At 36.7% G+C, this 21,460-nt stretch overlaps 1 protein-coding gene across 1 annotated transcript in view; it reads right to left on the minus strand.

Moving 5' to 3' along the window:
• me1 (malic enzyme 1, NADP(+)-dependent, cytosolic) overlaps positions 1-21,460 on the minus strand; it is a 64,990-nt gene that overhangs the window by 3,541 nt on the left and 39,989 nt on the right. The window contains exons 4-9 of the mRNA XM_042772805.1: positions 17,522-17,597; positions 16,521-16,682; positions 10,205-10,308; positions 2,872-2,981; positions 1,207-1,304; positions 770-883 (exon numbers count right to left, since the gene is read on the minus strand). Of these exons, the coding sequence (XP_042628739.1) occupies positions 770-883; positions 1,207-1,304; positions 2,872-2,981; positions 10,205-10,308; positions 16,521-16,682; positions 17,522-17,597 (664 nt within the window). The remainder of the gene's footprint in view (positions 1-769; positions 884-1,206; positions 1,305-2,871; positions 2,982-10,204; positions 10,309-16,520; positions 16,683-17,521; positions 17,598-21,460) is intronic.

The raw sequence follows: 21,460 nt of genomic DNA on the forward strand, positions 1-21,460 counted from the left end.
TAGCACTGACAAAAGGTCCAGAATCAAAAGATTCTTGAGAAGGTCTAGCACATGGCATTTGGTTTGATATTTTATCTAAAGCAATTAAATGTATGCACTTTTCATTCAAAATAAAAGTACAATCAAAAGCAATAAAAAAAGTATAATACCCAAATACTTTTGGATATTTCATGCTTTACAGCATCTAAGTAAAATTTTGAAGACATAGCACCAGGCTGCAGGGGGGCAGAAAGGAGCAAGACATGTGAAAACTGCTGAGATCACAGAGCTCCTCCATCACTATCTTGCCCTAAAGCAAGATTTTTACTCCAAGAAGTTCCAAGGAAGTGGACAGCAACTGGTGTAACCGAGATCGTCTAGGTGAAAGTGTCACTATCAAAACCTCTCTGATCTCTTTGTTGTTAATAATGTAACATGGGCAAAATGATCTGTTTAGTTTAAAATAACAATTCTATTGAAGTTGAATCAGTTTTTTAAAAAATCTAATGAAGACCTACAGTAATATTCATGGACAATCAATTAACTAGATTGAACAAGAAGAGTATAAGCTCCAATATGTTCCTGTGACTCAGTGGTAGAGCATTGCGTTAGCAGCGCAAAAGGTTGTGGGTTTGATTCCCAGGGGAACACATTAGGTAAAAAAAAAATGTATATCCTGAATGTACTGTAAGTTGCTTTGGATAAAAGCATCTGCTTAATGTAAATGTAAACCACATGGTGTGTTTGAATGTCAACAGTAAATGTAAAAAACCTTTAATGATAACTTCACCTTAACGATAAGACCTTTAGAGTCCACCATCCAGATTTTCTTTATACACTGCTCACGAGGAAGCCCCTCTTTCTCCATTGCCATAATGATGAGCTCAGCTATGCCCATTGCGGCCTGAAAATATAAAAATGCTGTTACAAATCTATATTTCACATAGACTTGAACACATCTAAAGAGATGTGTGAACTGTGCAATTTTCAATAAAAATCTCACAGCTTGACTCAAATTATGAATCTTTAATGAATTCATTCCATACATCTTAAAAGACACAAGAATATTTTTAAACATTTTTAAAGTTTTATTGACAGAAAAGACGAACCGTGGCATATTTGCGTCCTTGCACTGCTGTTCACCCAATATGGATTAACAACAATCAAAATACTGGAAAATTGGCATTTAAACTGTTATTTGTGAATCTGTGCAGCCAACACACTCACCTCCCCTGCACCCTGAAATACAATGGTATGGTTGTGCATTTTGCTCTTGGTAATGCGAAGGGCAGCCAGCAGTCCCGCTACAGCCACAGCAGCAGTACCTATGGGACCGGAAACACAAATATCTTTCACTCAGGAATTATCTTATCTCTGAGGTAAACAACAAAGCTGTTCACAAAAGGATGAGCTGAGTCAATATGGAGTTGTCAAAGGAGTGAAATAAGCAGATGTTTATATATTCTGTCAAAGAACAAATCCGCTCTTAATGTTGGAGATCTTCTGATTTGGGGGTGAGTCAATTAAATGTACAGCAAAAGAAGTCTTTTTGCGACAGGTGGGATACAGTTTATGGCACTTCTCATTTATTCCTATGGTATCCGTACACGCCGAATGACTGTCGCACAACTGAAATTCAATGACGTCAAGGCTATAATGTGATTACCTGAAAAACTCTTAAAACTACATTCCGTGATACAAAAACAGTATTATTTATAAAATTATAGTGGATTTGGGCGCCCACTGTGATACTTGCTGTGAAAAATACAGCAAGCGGACTGATACAGACAGTGAAATGGTTGGAGTTCCTGTATCACTTGAATATCGCACCCCTGGAAAAGGCTCTCAGCCAATCAGAATCGAGGACCAGAAAGAATTGTTGTATAAATAATTAAATAAAAAAATATACACACACACAACTGCTCTTTCTGGTTCTTTGTTGAAACAGAAGCAACTCAACGTTACTTTGTTACTAGTTCATTACGAGTTCTAAAGAACTGTTGTGTAAATAAATAAATAAATAAATACTGTATATAAATACATATATATATATATATATATATATATATATATATATATATATATATATATATATATATATAATATATAACTACTAACCTAAATTAAAACACTGAAAAAAAAAAAAAAAACATAAAATGAAGGTGTAAACTGAAATCATATTTCCAAATCATAAATTAAAAACTTCTGGAATCATAAAATAAATAAAAGTTAATTAAAATATTAAATTAACCAGGTTAATTAATTCAATAAAAAGATACCAGAAATATCATGCCTGAATATTGTGACCTTCTGAAAAAGGTTGAGAATCATTGACCTAAATGCATAAAAAATGTGCAAACTGTATATGAAATATGAAACAAGCACTGATATGGGCACAATAAACTCCAAAATCAATAGCTCCCATATAGAATCAACTGAAAACGCCCGCTCAGCTCCACTCGCTCCACTCCAGTGGACATATGGTTAACTCTGTGAACGGTGAGATTAATTCAACATAGTGTGATTGTTTTCAAGTTGTTGATTGGAATGTGCCTGCAATGGGTAAAGACTGAGAGGGGAGGATGGTAGAAAAGAAAATAGAAAAAAAATGCACTCAAGATAAACACCCCTTGCTACTGAACCATAAATACAAGAGGGATATTAAGCAGCAGTAGGAAGGAAATCGAGAGATATGGTCTGAATGACTAACTTCCAATCGTTGATTTCTGGACTATAGACTGAGAACCAGCTTAAGCATAACATTATGACTCTTTTTATTAACCTAAAGCATAACTTAGACTGTATGTGTTCTGTGTGCTTTAATAAACTTTGTACAGAAAATTCAAAACCTAAAAAGCAGTGTGCTACTAAAGTCTCTTTTTGTGCCCATACCTTGGATGTCATCATTGAACGTGAGGTACTTGTTGCGGTATTTGCTCAACAGACGGAAGGCGTTGATGTTGGCAAAATCCTCAAACTGGATAAGGCAGTTCACCCCATATCTGTACATAACAGAAAAATCAGTGTATAGGCCTATTTCTTCAGAACACAGAAACACAACAAAACAAAAGATAAGCTCAAAGCCATTTGTTTTAAGTACAAAGAATCCTTACAAAACAATCCAAATCCTCACAGTACCATTTCATGTTAAGTGGCTAGTTAAATGCACTCGTTTCAGCCTGCAGAGGGGGCCATCCAACTGCTCCTTAAAAGACTTTCACAGATGGGGTGGTTGTGGGTGTTCAATCCTGAAGGTTTTTTCCTTCTCAATGTGGGCCTGAGATTGTTATCATTACTTTGTAGTCGTTTCCACAGCCAAACACAACTCTTAACGTGCAGAAAAGCAAATAACAACCCTTGTATGATCAGTTAGCAAATTATGTGGTAACACTGTGGCCTCTAATTCTCCCATTGGTAGATAAAAACCAACCAAAATGAGATTCAAAATCAATAGCCAATGATCTGCACGCCCACAATTGTGTCTCTCTTGAGGACAGATCTTCATGAGAAAATTTTTTGAATGGACTGCAGTGCCAATTCAGTGGTTTCTCTGGTTATTTATCCAGTCAGCAGAACAATTGAAAGAACAGTACAGAGCAACCAACTGATTCCCCAGTGAAATATAGAGAGCAGATTCAGGTCCATCATATTTTGATGCAATTCTCGAGGTCCCAGACACCTAGACAAGGGAAACAGGACAGGTAAACAACACAATGTGGCTCCATAGAGAGCTGGCCTGTCACTCAACGCAATGCAAGAAGAATAGAGATCTGCATTGCTGCCTAGAGCTGTTGTGTATACATATCACTCAAACACACAAGGGGGAAAATCGATCACTGTATTCACAATGACAGTTGTCTCCTGAAGCATCCAATCGTTTCTTTATTTTTATGAACAAAATCATAAAGCAAAAAAAAAAAAAACAACAACAACAAAAAACAACATCACCATAAATGCATTGATACATGACATATGTAAAGTTGTTATTCAGTCTGATTTGTGAATGAATCACTCAGGGGTGAATTTCTCAGAACTATGTTGCTCATCCGTCATTCAAACCATCATGTTGTTTTTAAAAAAAAAAAAACTGTTAAAGACTACAACTATTATTTATAATTAATTTGTTTAGAAATTGCATAAATGTCAAATTGTTTGATGTAAATAATGAACATGGAATCTAATGACTACTATGACGACTTAGTACTATGACGTTCACTCTTGCATCACAGAGCACATTCACACATGCACATTTTTCAAAAATGCCACTTTCATTCTCTTGATAAACTTAAAGACATAGAATTAAATTTGCATATACTGTATACGAAATGAGAGATACAGATTGTACCACTTGTTAGCTTGCTTATTTTGGTCAAGAACATGATAAAGTCTATGTGATACTAGAACTATGCTTCTAAACACAGGTCGAGTACTTCAACCACATAACTTTGCAATGCTGTTTGAAAATGTTCATTGAAAACACAGAATCATTCAATTATGTTGCTAACCATGACCATAATTGGCTAATGATGTTTTGGGGAACTCACCTCCGAGCAGTTCTGTAAATTGGATCAATTTACTTAAGTTTTAGGAATGATTTGTTCACAAATCAGACATTACTACTTCTCTCATGAACTCACAATGCAGAGCTATGGTGGTTGTAGAGATTTAGTGAACAGATCCCACAAAAGCTATTGTATAACTTCAGAAGACGTGGAAGATAGCATATAAATCATTTTATTATACTTAAATGGTGCTTCTATGTTATTTTAACATTCAAAGAGTAGCCATTATATTATAAAAAAGAAAAATAATAATTTCTAGTCATACAAGTTTAGATCCACATGCAGAGAAATTTTATTTTTGGTAAATCCTTTTGGCTAATCCTTTAAGTAATATAAAATGGTGTTGCATATTCAGACATGCTACAAAAACAGAAAAGTGCAATAAAAGTTTTCGTCTCCAGAGACTTTCCAGCGCCAAAGCACTCAAGGTAAACAATTTTAACTGAGTTCAGAATCTCATCTAAAGTTTTAAGAAACCTTGCCCAGAGATCCGGCCTCAGATTGGTCCTTCTAATCAAACTACAGTCTAAACTCTGACATATCTGCAGCAGGAGGCAGGAAAACAGTCAATAGAGACCGACAGAGTAATTGCTCAAGGATTTGGAAGAAAAACTTAGGCAGATATAAACAGGATGTAGAGAAAGTGAGTCATAATCGCAGCATGCTCTCAGATCTGTTGAAGTGCATCATCTCAGGAGGAAGATGAAAAATGAAATCATAACCTCCTGATCTAGCACAACAGTGGTAAAAAGATGTAAATATTAGCATAAGAACAAGTTAAATTGCTGTCAACTAAATACTGTTTAATATTTGAGGTGATACAAAGTTAACTATAGTTTTCAGGGATTTATTCTGAATAAATGTGATTGAGACAGAGACAGAAAAAGACAGAAACTACTAGCCGACGAAACATTGTGGTGCATTGTGGTCTCATTGTCACCAAAGCTTGTTGTTTTTTTTTTTTTCTGGCGCCTTGTTCAATGAGATCCATAATGCACCTTTGCTTCTGTTGTAAAACTCAAACAAAGAGCTGGCTGGGGATCAGCTTTACTGGTCCTCTCCACCAAAATTCAAGCCAGACAATGACAGACACACCCAAGCACATTGAGAGCTGCATGAACTCTGTCTCTCCTTATTTGCCTTTACTTCCAGACAGGGCAGAAAGTGTTGGGAATGTAGCTCTTCAAGGCAATATTAAAACAACTCAGTGCCCCAGGAGAAGCAAAACCCCATTTTACAAACAGGCTACTTGGTTTGATTCTGTAAGAGTTATCTAGATCAACAGATCAGCATCTGAGAATGAAGAAACTTCATAAACTGGAATAACAACTAAAGCTCTCCATTTACTGCACTTCCTTTGACTCTATTTGCATTTTGTACTTTGGAAAAAGGCACAAGCAAGTAGCGAACACTTCTGTGAGACAGTTTCCAGCAGAGTTGTCAAAATTGCAAAAATGCAAGACAATTCATTTTTATGAAGATTGTTAAAACAGACATTATGTAGATCATTAAAACAGATATTAAAACAACAACAACCCCTAACTGGTAAAACTGTTATGTGAAAATATCCTATTCCATGACTAATATATAAATAATTTTTTTTTGTTCAAAATATTTATAATGTACATTTTTTTGTATTACATTCTAATAAAACAGTCATAATAAGAATATGAATAATTAAATAGATTAAAAATAGAAAATAAAAGTGAAAAATAAATCAAATAACAATGTAAAAACAAAAAAAAACACTGTAGCGGTAATTGCTGTAATGTAATACAATATATATTTATTTACCTATATATAATCTAATTATATATAGGTAAATAAATATATATAATCAAATGAACAGAGCAGCCTCATAGTAGTCCCGGCATTAATACACACACACTACATGTGTAAACTTACACATGGCAAACTGCCCAGCTCAGAGACATAAAAGGATGACTAAATTCCCAGATAAACACCTGTACATTTAGAGCCTTCATTTATTATTTTCAAAATACTATCATTGCACCACATCTCACAATTTCCAAATCTATTTGTAAGGCATTTGGAAGCTGAAGACTGTAGTCAGCAAATTCTATACAAACCATAATGCACTTCAGTCTCTGTCTAAATGGTTTTAGTAAGTAAAACAAGGCTTCATGCAGTAAATGCGCTCAGAGCCAATGAGAGACTGCTAAACTCATCTCCACGCCATCGCTAACAAAACCCTTTGTCTCCTTGTTTCATTCAGCAATGATTTATAAGTCGTTTCCTTCAAAGATAAATTATTTGACCCAGACAATAATAAAAAAAGATTGAGTCTGTTTCCATACATCACTGATATTTGATGCTAACAGGCCAAATTTCATTGTGGCACTTCAGCATTTGTGCACTAGTAACAGCAACATAACATGGTTGTTGAGAATTAAGCATTTCTCATAAAGTGGTGAACAACAAAGAAAACAGAAAAGGGAGGCAAAAAACACAGCCACTAGGGTTTAGATTTAGTGTAAACCTGCTGGGCCATTACTGACCACACACACACTCAGGATATTTGCTGAGACTGGGTCTAGGGGTTCGGCCGGATCTGACAAGCTCTCAAAGATTATCTTTTATCCGCATGGCTACCATGCAGCCCACAGGCCTTCAAATTAAAGGTCATGGTGAGAATTCTGTCCAAACACAGCTGTTCAACCAGAGACTTCAATACATGCACATACACACACGCACACATGCACACACACACACACACACACACACACACACACACACACACACACACACACACACAAACACACAAACACAAACAAACACAAAAAAACACAAACAAAATGGGGGTTAAAACTTTTTTTAGGATTCCAGAAAGGTTTGCCCACATTATCAGGTTTAAAGTCAAACTGATATATGACTGAAAAAAAAAAAAAAACATCCCCCAAACTTTTGAATGGTAGTGTATTATTCTGTTCTATATTGTTCTATTTTTTCAACCATAAACTAAACACATTTGTTCTTATATATTATTTGTTTTAAATAATATACACTTTATGTAAATCACTTTTTTTTTTTTTTTTACCGGAAACAAAATACATACTGATACATTAAAAATTTTTTTGCATCAACATTCAGTTTTGCATCACAATATAACTGAAAGACCATTAAAAAAAAACAAAAAACTACTGTATCCATCACACCTTACATCTAAACACTTTTGAAAGGCAAGGCATTCTATTTCAGAATGTCAGAAAGGCCTCATATAGGGTAATAATTACCATCAGGCCACAGTTATGAAGGACAGGCCATTGACTCATGGTAAGCATTCAGTGCTTCTCTACGGGCTCCCACGGGGCCCATGGGGCCCATGGGGCTTCACAGGCTGCTTTTTCTATTAAACACATCATTTCTCTATTCCCATCTGCAGACAAAAATCAATTGACATTTCCCTCTACTCCTTGTCCTAACATGGCTTCGTAACGTTGCCCTGAGATGGCCCGTGTTACCATGGAGATGAAACACTGTCACCACTGCAGCTCTGTGAAAAGCGACGAGCTCTAATGAAATAATTTGACACGGGAATTGTACCGGTGCACACAGAGGGGCTACATAAGACAAAAACTTTTCAGTCTGTTCTGGTAGAAGACGGAAAACAAAATCAACCCGCCAACAAACTACTCCGGCACACAAAGCCTGAGAAGCAAAAAAAAAAAAAAAAATTCTATTCTTGAATTAACTACATCATAAAAGAAGCATAACAACACCCCGCGAAAATAATCCCAGCATTTACCGCCTAAAATGCTGCTTTTCTTCTGGGTGTTTCTTTATATGGTGTTGTACACTCTATAACGGAAATAAAGAGTGTCTGTGCATTATTATTGTCATTATTCTTCATCATTTGTTTCCGGACTTACAGTACACAAAAAGGCCTGATGGGAAACAGAGCACCTGTGGGCTGTTAAACTTACAGTCTGAGAGCCTGAACCTTAACAGTGAAAGCTAAAGAATTTACTGTACGCATTTCATGATTCTCTTTGTCTTCTTATCACATTTTGTTTCAAACAGCCAAAGCTATTTTTCACAAATGCTATTTATCTCTACAGTCTTTTGCCGTTCGCTGACCCTAAAAAGTACAACTGTGCAGTCCCCCAGTAAACTGCTGGGTGCGGTTTCTTCTAAAACTCTTAAACTGTAGTACTGAAAGAAGTTTTGAAATTTACATGTACCTCACAGAGCAGAAAATGGATCTCTCCATCTGATTAATATTTTTTATTCCTGAGTGCGAATAATTGTTGAGGTTTTAAAACTAACACATGGCACGGTCATGGTTCGATGCCCAATTAAAATATAAACTAATGGTCTAAAAAGATCTTATCCCTTCAGTGCAATCTAAGCTGTTTTAGATATACACATAAATGTTTTTTAACCCTCATTTAACAAGCAAATGTTACTTTTCAGGATTTTTCCTGAAGCACTGAGCCTCTTAAATTTAAAATTATAAGAAGTTTATTAAAAATCACCAGGACTATAATCATTTGTTCAGTCAGCAACCTATAATCATTTATTTTCCACCAACTCTGCACTTTTAGGGAAAAGTGATGCTGTTGCCTGTAGTTTCATTTCCACCCCGTTATTATAGAATCACGGCGATATTCAGCCAGCTGGAGGGAAATCAGACACTGGGGTTTTTGAGTTCTGCTTTAAATACAGCCATGTGTGGCACTAAAGTGAAGTGACGTGTTGTGTGACGTGCGACTATGTTCTTATGACAACCACTGTCACAACAGGCCACACCAAGAGAACTTTGACCAAGACCCTGGTTCTTAAATGTTAATGGTGTTTACCAGTGCAGAACTTCCCACTATGTTCTTAGGTGGTTGCCACCTGTTAGGTGCTGTTGCAAGTTGGTTGCTCATGCTAGTTGATATTTTGGTCCCTAGATACAATCTGTGTCCCTCCTTCAGTGCAAGTCTAAGGGATTTTTTTTAATTCCCCAAAAGTACAGTATAATGACTTAGAAAAGTAACAGCACTAATCTCCTAAACAACCCGCATGATTTAAATTATCATTCATGTCTGTAGCACAATTAGTGTGAATACAGATCAGAATTTGTACACTAAGTGTGAGTTAAAGTAATTGCATTGCATGCTTTAACAAATTCCACTAAAAAAGACCTAAAACCACTCAAATTTTATTTCTCTATGCAAACAACACTAAACTCCAGCATTCATTGAACAAACTACAGCAGATATCAATCTTCCATCATTCAAAAATAAATGAAAGATGAGCTGTCAAAGAATAAAACAGCAAAAAAACAAAAAACGACATTGACTCAAATAACCCAAACTGACATCTTCAAAGACAAATGGCATCTTGAACCATTCTAAGCATCAGTGAGCTGAATGAGCCATCGGGCAGTGGGGCTGGTTATGGGCTGAATTACATCACCGCATGGCTCAGTATTGAGCAGGATATATGGGGAGAAAACTGATGAGGCGTGCAGTCAGCGATCCGGTTCGGGTCCCTGCCACTGAAGTTGTTGCTCAGTGCCCGCAAACCAAGAGGCACGCACTTCACCCCACATTCCTGCAATGCAATGCCTCAGCTATGCTTTCCAGGCATTTCCATCAGCGGCCTGTGGAAGGAAGCATGTGCTGTGCAGGAGGGGTACACTGGGTTTACTATACCTGTCTGTGATGGCCTTCATAAATTCATCCAGAAGTTCATCATAGGCCTGTCCACGTATTCTTTTATGCCTCAGCCCAATGTACAGAGGGTCCTTTAGGAGTTCCTAAAGGAAAAGAAAAAAAGAGAGAAGGTTTTCATTTCTATAAACCCAGGCATCAAGTAGAAACAATAGCATGACATTGCAATTCATCATTTTACTCTAACCAGTGGGAAAAAATGAGAAACAAAAGTACAATACTATCAAAACTCAAAAAGAGAATGTTTATTATGTGCACAGCTCCTCTTTAATTAGATTACATATGGTAATCTGGTTACCCCACAGCTATACCACCCACAGTGCCTGTAAGCATATGTTAAAAGGAAAGAAGACTGAGAACAAGAGAAATAGAAATGCACGAAAACATAGAAAGAGACAGAAAGAGGCCAACATGTGACAAAAAAGAACTACACTGCATTTTCAGTTTGGAAGTCTAGCAGCTGTCACTTTTGTACAGATCTGCAGACTTCACACTAAGAGTCTCTAACACCATGCGAAAAACAGAAGGAAAGTAGTGAGAGAATGCGAGCGTCATATAAAAATTCTGTGCGCCCCATCACTGTCAGCGTGCCAGTCAACCAGAAAAGAAAATGGATAAACAGAGCACCTGCATGACTCTCAGCAGTACTGATGTATAGTGCAATTCTGGAACTTTTTTTGTTTTGTTTTTCACATCTTTTGGATCATGGTGAATGAGGAAGTGCTTTCATCAGAACTCATTCCCACACAGCACACAAAATTTCAAAAATTTCAAGCATAATCTTTTCTGTCCTCAGTATTAAAGCGTCTTTAGCGTCTTAGGACTAGTGAAAGAGAAAAAATAGAAAAGCTTGTGTGGGATTGAAAAAGCAATAAGTGCTATAAAGTTTTACAATTTCTGACTTTATATATATAGATTTTTTTTTCATCAATTTCGAATGTAGTTTCTCATTTAGAGACCTGGGTTACAGAGACTTTCTTCTTTCTTCTGTGTAACAGAAAAGAAGATATTTTGATAAAAGTTTTGGTGACCATTGACTTTCAATGTATGGATAAAAAACAAAGACATTTCTAAAAGAAAATAAAAAAAATAATTAATAATAATAATGCATGCTGGCTGAAAAAAATATATATATGCAGGAAGAGTGAAATTGACTAAAGGGATATTTTTCTTCCAGCACTACCTTGGATTTCTATTCAAGACTTTTACACAGCAACTGAGCTCATAAAGGTGCCCTTAACAGAGAGGACTGTCTGGTTTCAGACGGTAAGTGAATTCATCAGTGTGGCAGAAGAAAACGGAGAGTGCAGTCTAAGATATGTGTGTTCATAATTCACTTTTAAGTGCACACTCGGTGGGGGGAGGGGATATACTTCAAAAGGGTCTGGTTTGTTGTGACTGTTTTTTAATCTCAAAACAGTCACTATAAAAGGAGCTTCTCTGAACCTCACAGGAAGCCAAACATACGTCTAACTGCCACACCTCCTCAGAAGTGGATTGTGACATGTTGTGCCAGTTATCCCATCAATGGGGTGGAGACAAAACAAGCCCCTCCTACACAGCATTTATAGGATAATCACAGGATTGTACCAGGACAAAACCTAAAACAGTTTAAATTATTGGTCGTGGATGTGATTTTGCCAAGCAGGATGTCTTGTGTTGGTCCTGGAACAATGTTTATTAAACAAGTCATGACCCTATTGCTAACTCAAACCATACACTACTACTGTTCAAAAGCTTGGGCTCAGTGAGATTTTTTCCTTAATATATTATAATGATTTCTGAAAGATCATTTGACATTAGAGTAATGGCTGCTGAAAATTCAGCTTTGCCATCATCACAGAAATAACTTATATTTTAAAATCTATTACAATAGAAACAATTATTTCAAAACTCCAAACTTTCGAACAGTCCAACTCCTAAGGTTAACCTTAAAGTCTGATTAGTTGATGAAAAAGTAGTTCCGAGACCAACAAGGATCCGGAAACATGTCCAAATTCACAAATCTTTTTTCCATATTAAATTGCTATCAGTATCTCTTGATCTTCTCGCCATTTGATGAAAACCAGAAGCTGACATGATAAAAAGCTCTGTAATAACTGTAACATCCGAAAATGTAATACATCAGATTACAAGATAGGATAATTTCAAAAATAACAGATGCGCCTTGACAAAAAAACTTGTTCTATGTGAAACAGATCCAGATAATACAAGCGTAGCCATGAGACCAGGTAGAATCTGATCCTAGACCTGCATAACTACTCAGAAGTGCTTTTGTAAAAATGAGTCACTAAGTGATGAGAGAAGGCCTTTTTCTCTCAGGGATTAATACTGGGTTTTGGTGAACTGCGCTTTGTGTGTGTGAACTGTACGTTTATGTAGTCTTTCAGGTGAGATTAAGGCACAGGAACAGTCAGGGTCTGTTAGCCACAGTCAGAGAAAGATGAGAAAATTAATGAGAATCTTTTCTTATATGAGAAAGAAAGAGAGAGAGAAAAATCTTTTCAGAGAGGGAAGTCTCTTTGCCTAGGCCACCCACAACCACAACAGACAGCACTTTGTTTGTGATGGCATCATTTGGTTTCCTTTCAGTATGTGAATGTATGCGTGTGGATGAGGTCACATGAGGTGATAGCAGTAAGTGTTCCTGCTGTCAATCAATATAAGATAAATATAAGAGACGTCATCAGAGACACATAAACTGATGTGGTGTCAGTGATCATAATCTGTTGTCTGGAGGTCTGCAGTCTATACAGAAGCTCAGAGATCTCGATGCAGTCCAACACTATTTAGACAAGGCACAATACTCCAGAAACACTCACAGGAGGAGTTTACATAGAGCAAAAAAGGAAGTTCAGAGATAGTGTTTAAATGGGTTTGATTGCAAGCTATAAGTGTCTGTTTTGGCTGTTTCTGTTTGTACAATCTGGTTCTGCATTGCATCTACTAAATCACAGAACTTGGAAAAAAACATGTATATTATAGATACATACATACATACATACATACATACATACATACATATATATATATATATATATATATATATACACACATATATATATATGCTATAATAAACTTATAATATATCATGTTATATTTTCTACTGTTAAAATTTTATTTTTTTATAATAAAATATATAAGATTTAATAACTAAAACAATATTTTTAGTAGTATCTATTTTAGCATATAAAACTCTATTAAAATAATGTACATAAAATCTTAAAATTGTATGTGTAATAGTGTATATATTCACAAAGGTGTGCAAACAGCTGCAGATATTTACACTGAGGTGCAAGCAGTATCTGACAGGAAATCCAGTTTGCTGACATGAATAATTAGCACATTTAAGCTCTTCACAAAAAGCCTGCACAAAGCCCCTCCATGTTATTTGCACATCTTGAACTTTCTCTAGCAGCCAGACCACAGACAGCGTTCTTTACGGATTAGAGTTTAACCAGAGCGTACAGGACCTGGATCAAACCCTCTTAAATGATGCATGCTGATCATAGATCAGACTCCTCATTGTCTGAATTGATGTTAGTGACTGCGTTTGGAGAGTCAAAACTGATCCAGGTGCAGTCATCCAGTTCCCTCTGAGGGGCTGAAAGAGAGGAGACAGCCTGACCTCAGTCAGTAGGTGTCTTGCTCTTTTAGAAAAAACAATAGACTTAATCCTTTAATAACACTTATTTAATCATCGGACTGCACAGTCCTATAAAACACACACACAGCTGTGGGGGTATAAGCAGTGAATTCATCTATCACTAGACTTGTCATCTCTTGAGAATATCATGAAAACGAGGCCTTAATTACCTCAGACTTCATAGAAGTCAGCCAAATGGTGCAGCAGACGCTGTCCTTCGATTTTTGACTTGTAGAGGGACGCAAGACTAAACAGCAAGCCATGTGTACGGGTATGAAATACTGCTTTCTGTCTGTCTACGTTGAGATCATTTTAATAACAAAAACAGACTCTTAATCATCAACAAATGCATGCAACATTAACCCAGACAGCGCAAAATAAACAAATATAGTATAACCAAAAGAAATGATAAATAAATGAAACAAAAAAAAAAAAAAAAATTCTCTCCATTCCTCCAGCTGAATATACTTGGATGCAAACGCAGACAGGGGGGCAAAATCTAGAGAGTCAACTCATTAAAGTGTTTAGATGCCCGAGGATATGTTGAATAGCTGACTGGCCACTCCGCATTTAGCACTGCAGCAGAAGACCCATGTGGAGCTGGCCTGCTGGATACTGAAGCAGAAGTGAATGGGAAAACTGACTCAGAGCTGTTACACAACAGTGTTAATGTGCTCTTACCCTCTTACTTATTTATGAGCTTTTATACAGACTTACAAGAGTGTGAAGCTGAGTTGAGGAACTTCAACTTTTGTGCAAAAGCAAGAATTGTTTTATGACATTTATATATACATTTGACATATACTTTCGTCCAAAGCATCTCTGATTTCAAGGTATGCATTTATATATTTAAATGCATACCTTGAAATCAGAGATGCTTTGGACAAAAGTATATGTCAAATGTATATATAAGTAAGTACAGTTTCATCTTTTTAAATTCCTGCCGCAGTATTTACTCCAGTCTTCAGTGTCCCATGATCTTTCAAAAATCATTCTAATATGTTGATTTGGTTACTCAGTTATTATTAGTTATTACAAAAAAGCATATTAGAATGATCATGTGGCACTGAAGACTGAAGTTATAGCTGCTGAAAATTCATCTTTGACATCAAAGGAATATTTTTTTTAATGTATTAAAACAGTAAATTGTAATATTTTGTAATATATTGTAATACATTTTCAGCAGTAAGAAAAGAGTGTTTTAAAGCTTTTTGTTTTGTAGAACATCACAATTATCTATGATATGAGAATACTAAGACCTGTAGATAGGGAGTACATGTTATTTAATAATATAATTATTTTTTCACAATGACGGAATTTTTTTTTTCAATGCTGTCTGTGGGTTAAAACACCCCCAGGAGGCATGGTAAAATTATTTCTTCCAGAACATCAAATCCTTTGTTTTCCATTAAATGTATTCTAACTAGTTGGTTGAATACAAATATATATATATAAGTAAGTACAGTTTCATCTTTTTAAATTCCTGCCGCAGTATTTACTCCAGTCTTCAGTGTCCCATGATCTTTCAAAAATCATTCTAATATGTTGATTTGGTTACTCAGTTATTATTAGTTATTACAAAAAAGCATATTAGAATGATCATGTGACACTGAAGACTGAAGTTATAGCTGCTGAAAATTCATCTTTGACATCAAAGGAATATTTTTTTTAATGTATTAAAAACAGTAAATTGTAATATTTGTAATATATTGTAATACATTTTCAGCAGTAAGAAAAGAGTGTTTTAAAGCTTTTTGTTTTGTAGAACATCACAATTATCTATGATATGAGAATACTAAGACCTGTAGATAGGGAGTACATGTTATTTAATAATATAATTATTTTTTCACAATGACGGAATTTTTTTTTTTCAATGCTGTCTGTGGGTTAAAACACCCCCCCAGGAGGCATGGTAAAATTATTTCTTCCAGAACATCAAATCCTTTGTTTTCCATTAAATGTATTCTAACTAGTTGGTTGAATACAAATATTTGGACTTTATATTTAAACATTACCTCAAGTTAACATCAAGGAGCTAGTTAGCATCATCTAACAATATTTTTCAAATAAGCTATTATAATTTTGTAATTCATAATTAGTGATGTAACTCTTTTTCATTTTAAGCTAAAACTGCCCGTACTCTGATTTTGCTGCACATGTATAAAGCAAATTGCTTTGTCAGACTGGGGGCAATTTACCCCACCCATGGGGGCATTTTTCTCCTTATCTCCATCCATGTGAGTTTTGGCATCTATAATGGCATGGCTAAGCCACTGCTCTGGCACAGAAGGAAATGCCAGGTGTCCACTGGCACAAAGCCTTGGTAGATGAGGCAGTGGTTTTCTATTTCTGCGGCGCCACACCCTTGGCCCTGTTAAAAATGACATAGACTTCATGCTCACTAAATTTACTTCTGAACTCACAGGGCTATTCAGAGTATACAGCTACTGCAGCAGTCACCTCTGTCCTTCTGCTACAACATTGCAATGCACGACCAGTGAAAACAAATATGCTGGTGGATTAGAGTCGTGAGTGAGGATGCGGCTGCTAAGAATAGTTAAGTCCCTCTTTGATTATGTCAGAATAAGCGAGATGGCAAGCGTGTGTCAGCAGTCACGGTCTGGTTGACTGTGGTGCCACAGGTCTGCGTACCTCATTGTCTGTCCCTACGTCCAGCATAACAGGCAGGCACTGCTGAGGCGGCATTCCACCACAGGCAGTGTAGAGGGCCAGTTTACCCACAGGGATGCCCATACCATAGCAGCCCAGATCCCCCAGGCCCAGAATCCTCTCTCCATCTGTCACCACTACAGCCTAGAAAAAAATACAACCAAAAATTCACAAACAGACTCCATAAATGACCAATTCCTTTGTAATTTTATTTCTCTGAACCAGATTTAATAAAATGTGGGCCATTTATTATTTTAAAAGGCATACACACATCCACAAAAATACATTAGTGGTCAAAAGTTTGGCAAAATTAACATTTAAATATTTTTTGAAAGAAGTCTTTTATGCTCATCAAGGGTGAATTTATTATTATTAAAAATACTATAAATACATTAAAAAAAAACTTTTAACGAGACACATTAAAGTGACAGTATTGAATGGCAGCGTGTATACAGTATTTTGGACATTATATACTAAAGTAACTAAATACAGCAGCCTTCACTTTTAAACCCCCCTACAAAGCTTGCTGACCTAATTTATGTACTTTATGATCAAATTACTTAATTATAATTTTATGTTTTTATCTTGGATATTTATATCTGTGATTGGCTAGGTTGGCTTGTAAGTCTGCCCTCCAGCAAAAACAGATTTTCTGCTTTTATAATCACATTTTCACATATTCACAATAAACTACAAATTCAAAATAACAGCATGAGCTATGTAATTGAATCCCATTACCAGACGCAACTTTTTTACTGCTTCATTTCATACCACCCCGTACATCATTACCTTAATAACTTTTAAATGCTTAACGAGCAGATTAATATGACTTTTTGGCATTGTTTTCATGGTGCAAGTCAATGTGGAATCAATGTCTTTGGAATTGGTGAAACCCTGGAGAGTGTTAATTTGTCTGACAGTGAGAGTTCTGGTACATTGTGTAATAGTACAGGGTGGTGTAGTTGGGAGTGGGCATAACTCACACGAATGTCCTTCTCTGGCCAGCTCTGAAGTAGTGTGGAGATGTGGGAGCGGTCATGAATTGTAATAAACAGGCCCCTAGAAGACAGAAAAACAGAGTAAGTGACAAAACCTGGTCAATTGAATTGATTCTGCTTTGTGTCTGTGTCGCAAGAGCTTCCATTCATTATATAGGGAATCAGATTACCAAAACAAAACAGTGGACATCTAAAATGAGGAGGCAGAGTCAGTATCTTTAAGTCATTAAGTATAAAAGTTCTACCTTCAGCTAATGTACAAAGCTCTTTGCTATAAGGAGGCTTATTCACAGATTTATTTATTATAATTATTATTCATTTTAATGATTGATTTTTTGTAAATTACAGTTTCTCCTGCTACCCCCTTTCAGTAACTGAAATAAAGCAGAAATAAAATTAAAAATAAATATGAGGTGAAGATCAAATTTAAAATAAGAAATGTTTATTTGGCAACCAACTGAAATAAAATCATTTAAGTTGAAGTAATTACTAAAACTGAAATAAAAATAAATTAAGCCTAAATAGTAATATAACCCCCCCCCCAAAAAACTAATAAACATAACAACAAAATTACTAAAACTTAAAATGAAAACTGAAAATGTAAAAATAAAAGGCAATTAAAAATATTAATAAACACTTTAATAGTATATACATAATGTTAAATTACTGAAACACTGGTCTGTTTCATGAGTTCAATGGAAACGCTTTAAACTCCCTCTAAATCTTTATCTGCTGCTGTTATTGTGTTACTAAAAAGTTGATTTTATATTATCTGATCCAATTTCACATGAATGCTTTGCTGTACTTCTCTACTCTCAATTATTTTCTGATCCAAATTAGTTTTTGAGATAGCCTGGCCTCCTCAAAGACGACAGCCCTGAATAAAAATAATATAATAAAGTAGAAAAAAAAACATTACACAGATGACAGTATGCAATAATCAAGAACACAGGTAATTATTCTTTTGAGCAGACAAAACTTTATAATCAGTATCATCAGTCTTGCAGTGAAGATGAATGAATTGATTCTAACTGACCTCCTATCTACCCAATCTATAATCCCCACATGTGCTAATAATAAAAATGCTTTTTTATAACCATTCATAACCTTCTGAACATAAACAAATTAACAGCTTCATCCCTGGGCTACTGGAGAACTATTTCTCAAAAAAGCTTCTCAAATGCAGATCCCGTGACCACTTGTGACCACTTAATTTTGACTGTAGGGTCACTGATTTTTTGACTCAGTACACTTTGCACTAAAGATGTAAAAAGAAAGAAAGAACAAACCAGGTTCAACCAAACGTCTATGTTGGTTGAGCACAGCTACACTGGTTTACCAATCACACCAGTGCTTAGTGTAAAACAGCCTTATTAAGTCTGGAAAATCATGTTTGTTGAAGGCGGCAAGAACTTAAAACACCTTTGAATATATTTAAGTAGACGTTATACTTGGCCAATCCATGTCTAGGAAACAGATGAACAAATGCTGACACTCAGATTTTCTGATCCATATTTAATGCAAGATTTACTCAGATGTGGCACGTGTTTGAACAGTTTTATGTGTGGTCTATGAATGGTGTTTGATCTTGGTGTGTGGTGTGTCTAGGTTGCTGATGCTGAGGTGTGAACTGATGTAAATCACTGTATTAATAAATATGCAAATAACAACCTTGGCTTGACCTGCTCAGTTTTGTTTTACATAGACTTTAGTGTCAGAAGATGCAGTAGATAAAAACAAATGCACTTCACAGTGGCATTTCACATGTTCTGGGACTTGAAAAGATTCTCTCTGTTTCTCAAACTCTCAATGACCGCTTTTTTGTCTTAAGTTTTCATTTTCTGGTTTCATGAGATCCACTTACCATAGTTGGATGAGCAGGATTCCTGGGACATCTTTCATCTTGAACTCATAGGTATCTTGAGGACATACACCTACTGTAGATGTTTCTTACTTCCACCCACGGATTCATGGAAAACTTCCAATCTCTTAGTCAGCCTGAGTTCACATAATCCATAAAAAACAAATAATTTTTACATCTGGAAGAATCTTGAAATTAGGCTTCACTAGGTGGACTTGATCAGACTCCAAGAATTCTGGTTAAAGAAGACATAAATGGAGGCCATCTTTTGGACTTGGGAATGGCCGGCGGGCTTGAGACAGCGGCAGCCGACGGTCTTGAGGATGCCGTGGCCAGTGGTCTTGACTCGGGAACGGCCGGCGGGCCTGACTCGGGAACAGCCGGTGGGCTTGACTCGGGAATGGCCGGTAGGCTTGACTCGGGAACAGCCAGCGGGCTTGAGACAGCGGCAGCCGACGGGCTTGAGGATGCCGTGGCCAGTGGTCTTGACTCGGGAATGGCCCGTGTGCTTGACTTGGGAATGGCCGGCGGGCCTGACTCGGGAATGGCCAGCTGGCTTGAGACAGCGGCGGCCGACGGGCTTAAGGATACCGTGGTTGGTGAGCTAGACTCGGGAACGGCCAGCGGGCCTGAGGATGCTGCGACCGGTGGGCTTGACTCGGGAACAGCTGGCTGGCTTGAGTCAGCAGAGGCCGGCGGGCTTGAGGATGCCGTAATGGCCCGGCGGGCTTGAAGATGCCATGGCCGGTGGGCTTGACTTGGGAACGGCCGGCAGGCTTGAGGATGCTGCGGCCGGTGGGCTGGTTCAGGCTCGGGCCGGATGCTCTCCAGTCACTGGAGGTCCACGGGCTGAGTTGCCAGAACAGCGAGTTGATGGTGGCGTCATCCAATACCATAGCCATTGCGAACCTGCAGAACTCCCCGAAATACTCGACGAAGGGGAGATCCAGACAAGCTAGTGCGGCCAAACGTGCGGCAGTTTCCATGCCGCGGGGGAAAAAACAGGAAAACAAAACACTTTTCAAAAAACTGAAACAAAAACCGGGGAGAAAGGGCATCGCTTATTTGTTTGTTTAGGTCCGGAATTCTGTCACAATTCGCTGCTGCTACTGTGATGGGCCGAGGAGCGAAGGAGCAAGGAGATGTAGGGAATTCATATCAACAGTCTTTATTAATCCAAATGAAAGCAAATCACACATAGCAGAGGGAAATAGACAAGCAATTCCAGACAAGGGAGAACAGAACGGGCTAGAACTGAAATAGGACAGATAACGAGGGGTAGACATGTAAGAAGGATAACTAACAATGAGACACAGGGAGAAACTAATGAACTATGATGACCGAAACAGGAAGATAACCAAATAAAGACATAAAAATAACCTGGAGCATGTGGGGGAAGAAAAACACATGAAAAGACAGAAACAGTGTCTGACAATAATATATTCCTGTGATGTTAAAGCAAAATTTTCAGCAGCCATTACTCCAGTCTTCAGTGTCACATGATCCTTCGAAAATCTTTCTAATATGCTGATTTGCTGCTCAAGAGACATTATGATTATCAATGTTGAAAACTGTTGTGCTGGTTAATACATTTGTGGAAACCATGACCCCAAATTTTTGAATGACAGTGTTATGTTATCATCTAAAAAAATATTATACTATTAATATTATATTAAATGAGAAATTATTCCCATTATTATTAATAACCTGTCTACTAAGTTGCCCTTCTCTTAGATAAGCTCACTATGATATACCATAGTTCTGTCCGTGTGGTTCGACTCTTGGTTGTAAGTATTAAAAAAGCATCTAAAGGAGTGATTTAAAGCATTTTAATTCATAAATGTCTTTTTTCCCTTTTTTTCCAATGTATGATTCCAATTCTACCGGAAAATAAGCATAGTAGTCATTAAAATTTTACTTAGTTATGTCTAAAGTTCTTTCAAATTTGTTTAACATTATTGCAAATGATGTTATGATGCCTTGGAAACCTGTTTCCCTCTCAAAAACACTAAAAACTAAAGTGTCCCTGGTTTTCACTGCTCTATATTGTTCTCCTCCACAGT

The sequence above is a fragment of the Cyprinus carpio genome, chromosome A16 (genome assembly GCF_018340385.1).
Source record: "Cyprinus carpio isolate SPL01 chromosome A16, ASM1834038v1, whole genome shotgun sequence".
Classification (NCBI taxonomy): Eukaryota; Metazoa; Chordata; class Actinopteri; order Cypriniformes; family Cyprinidae; genus Cyprinus; species Cyprinus carpio.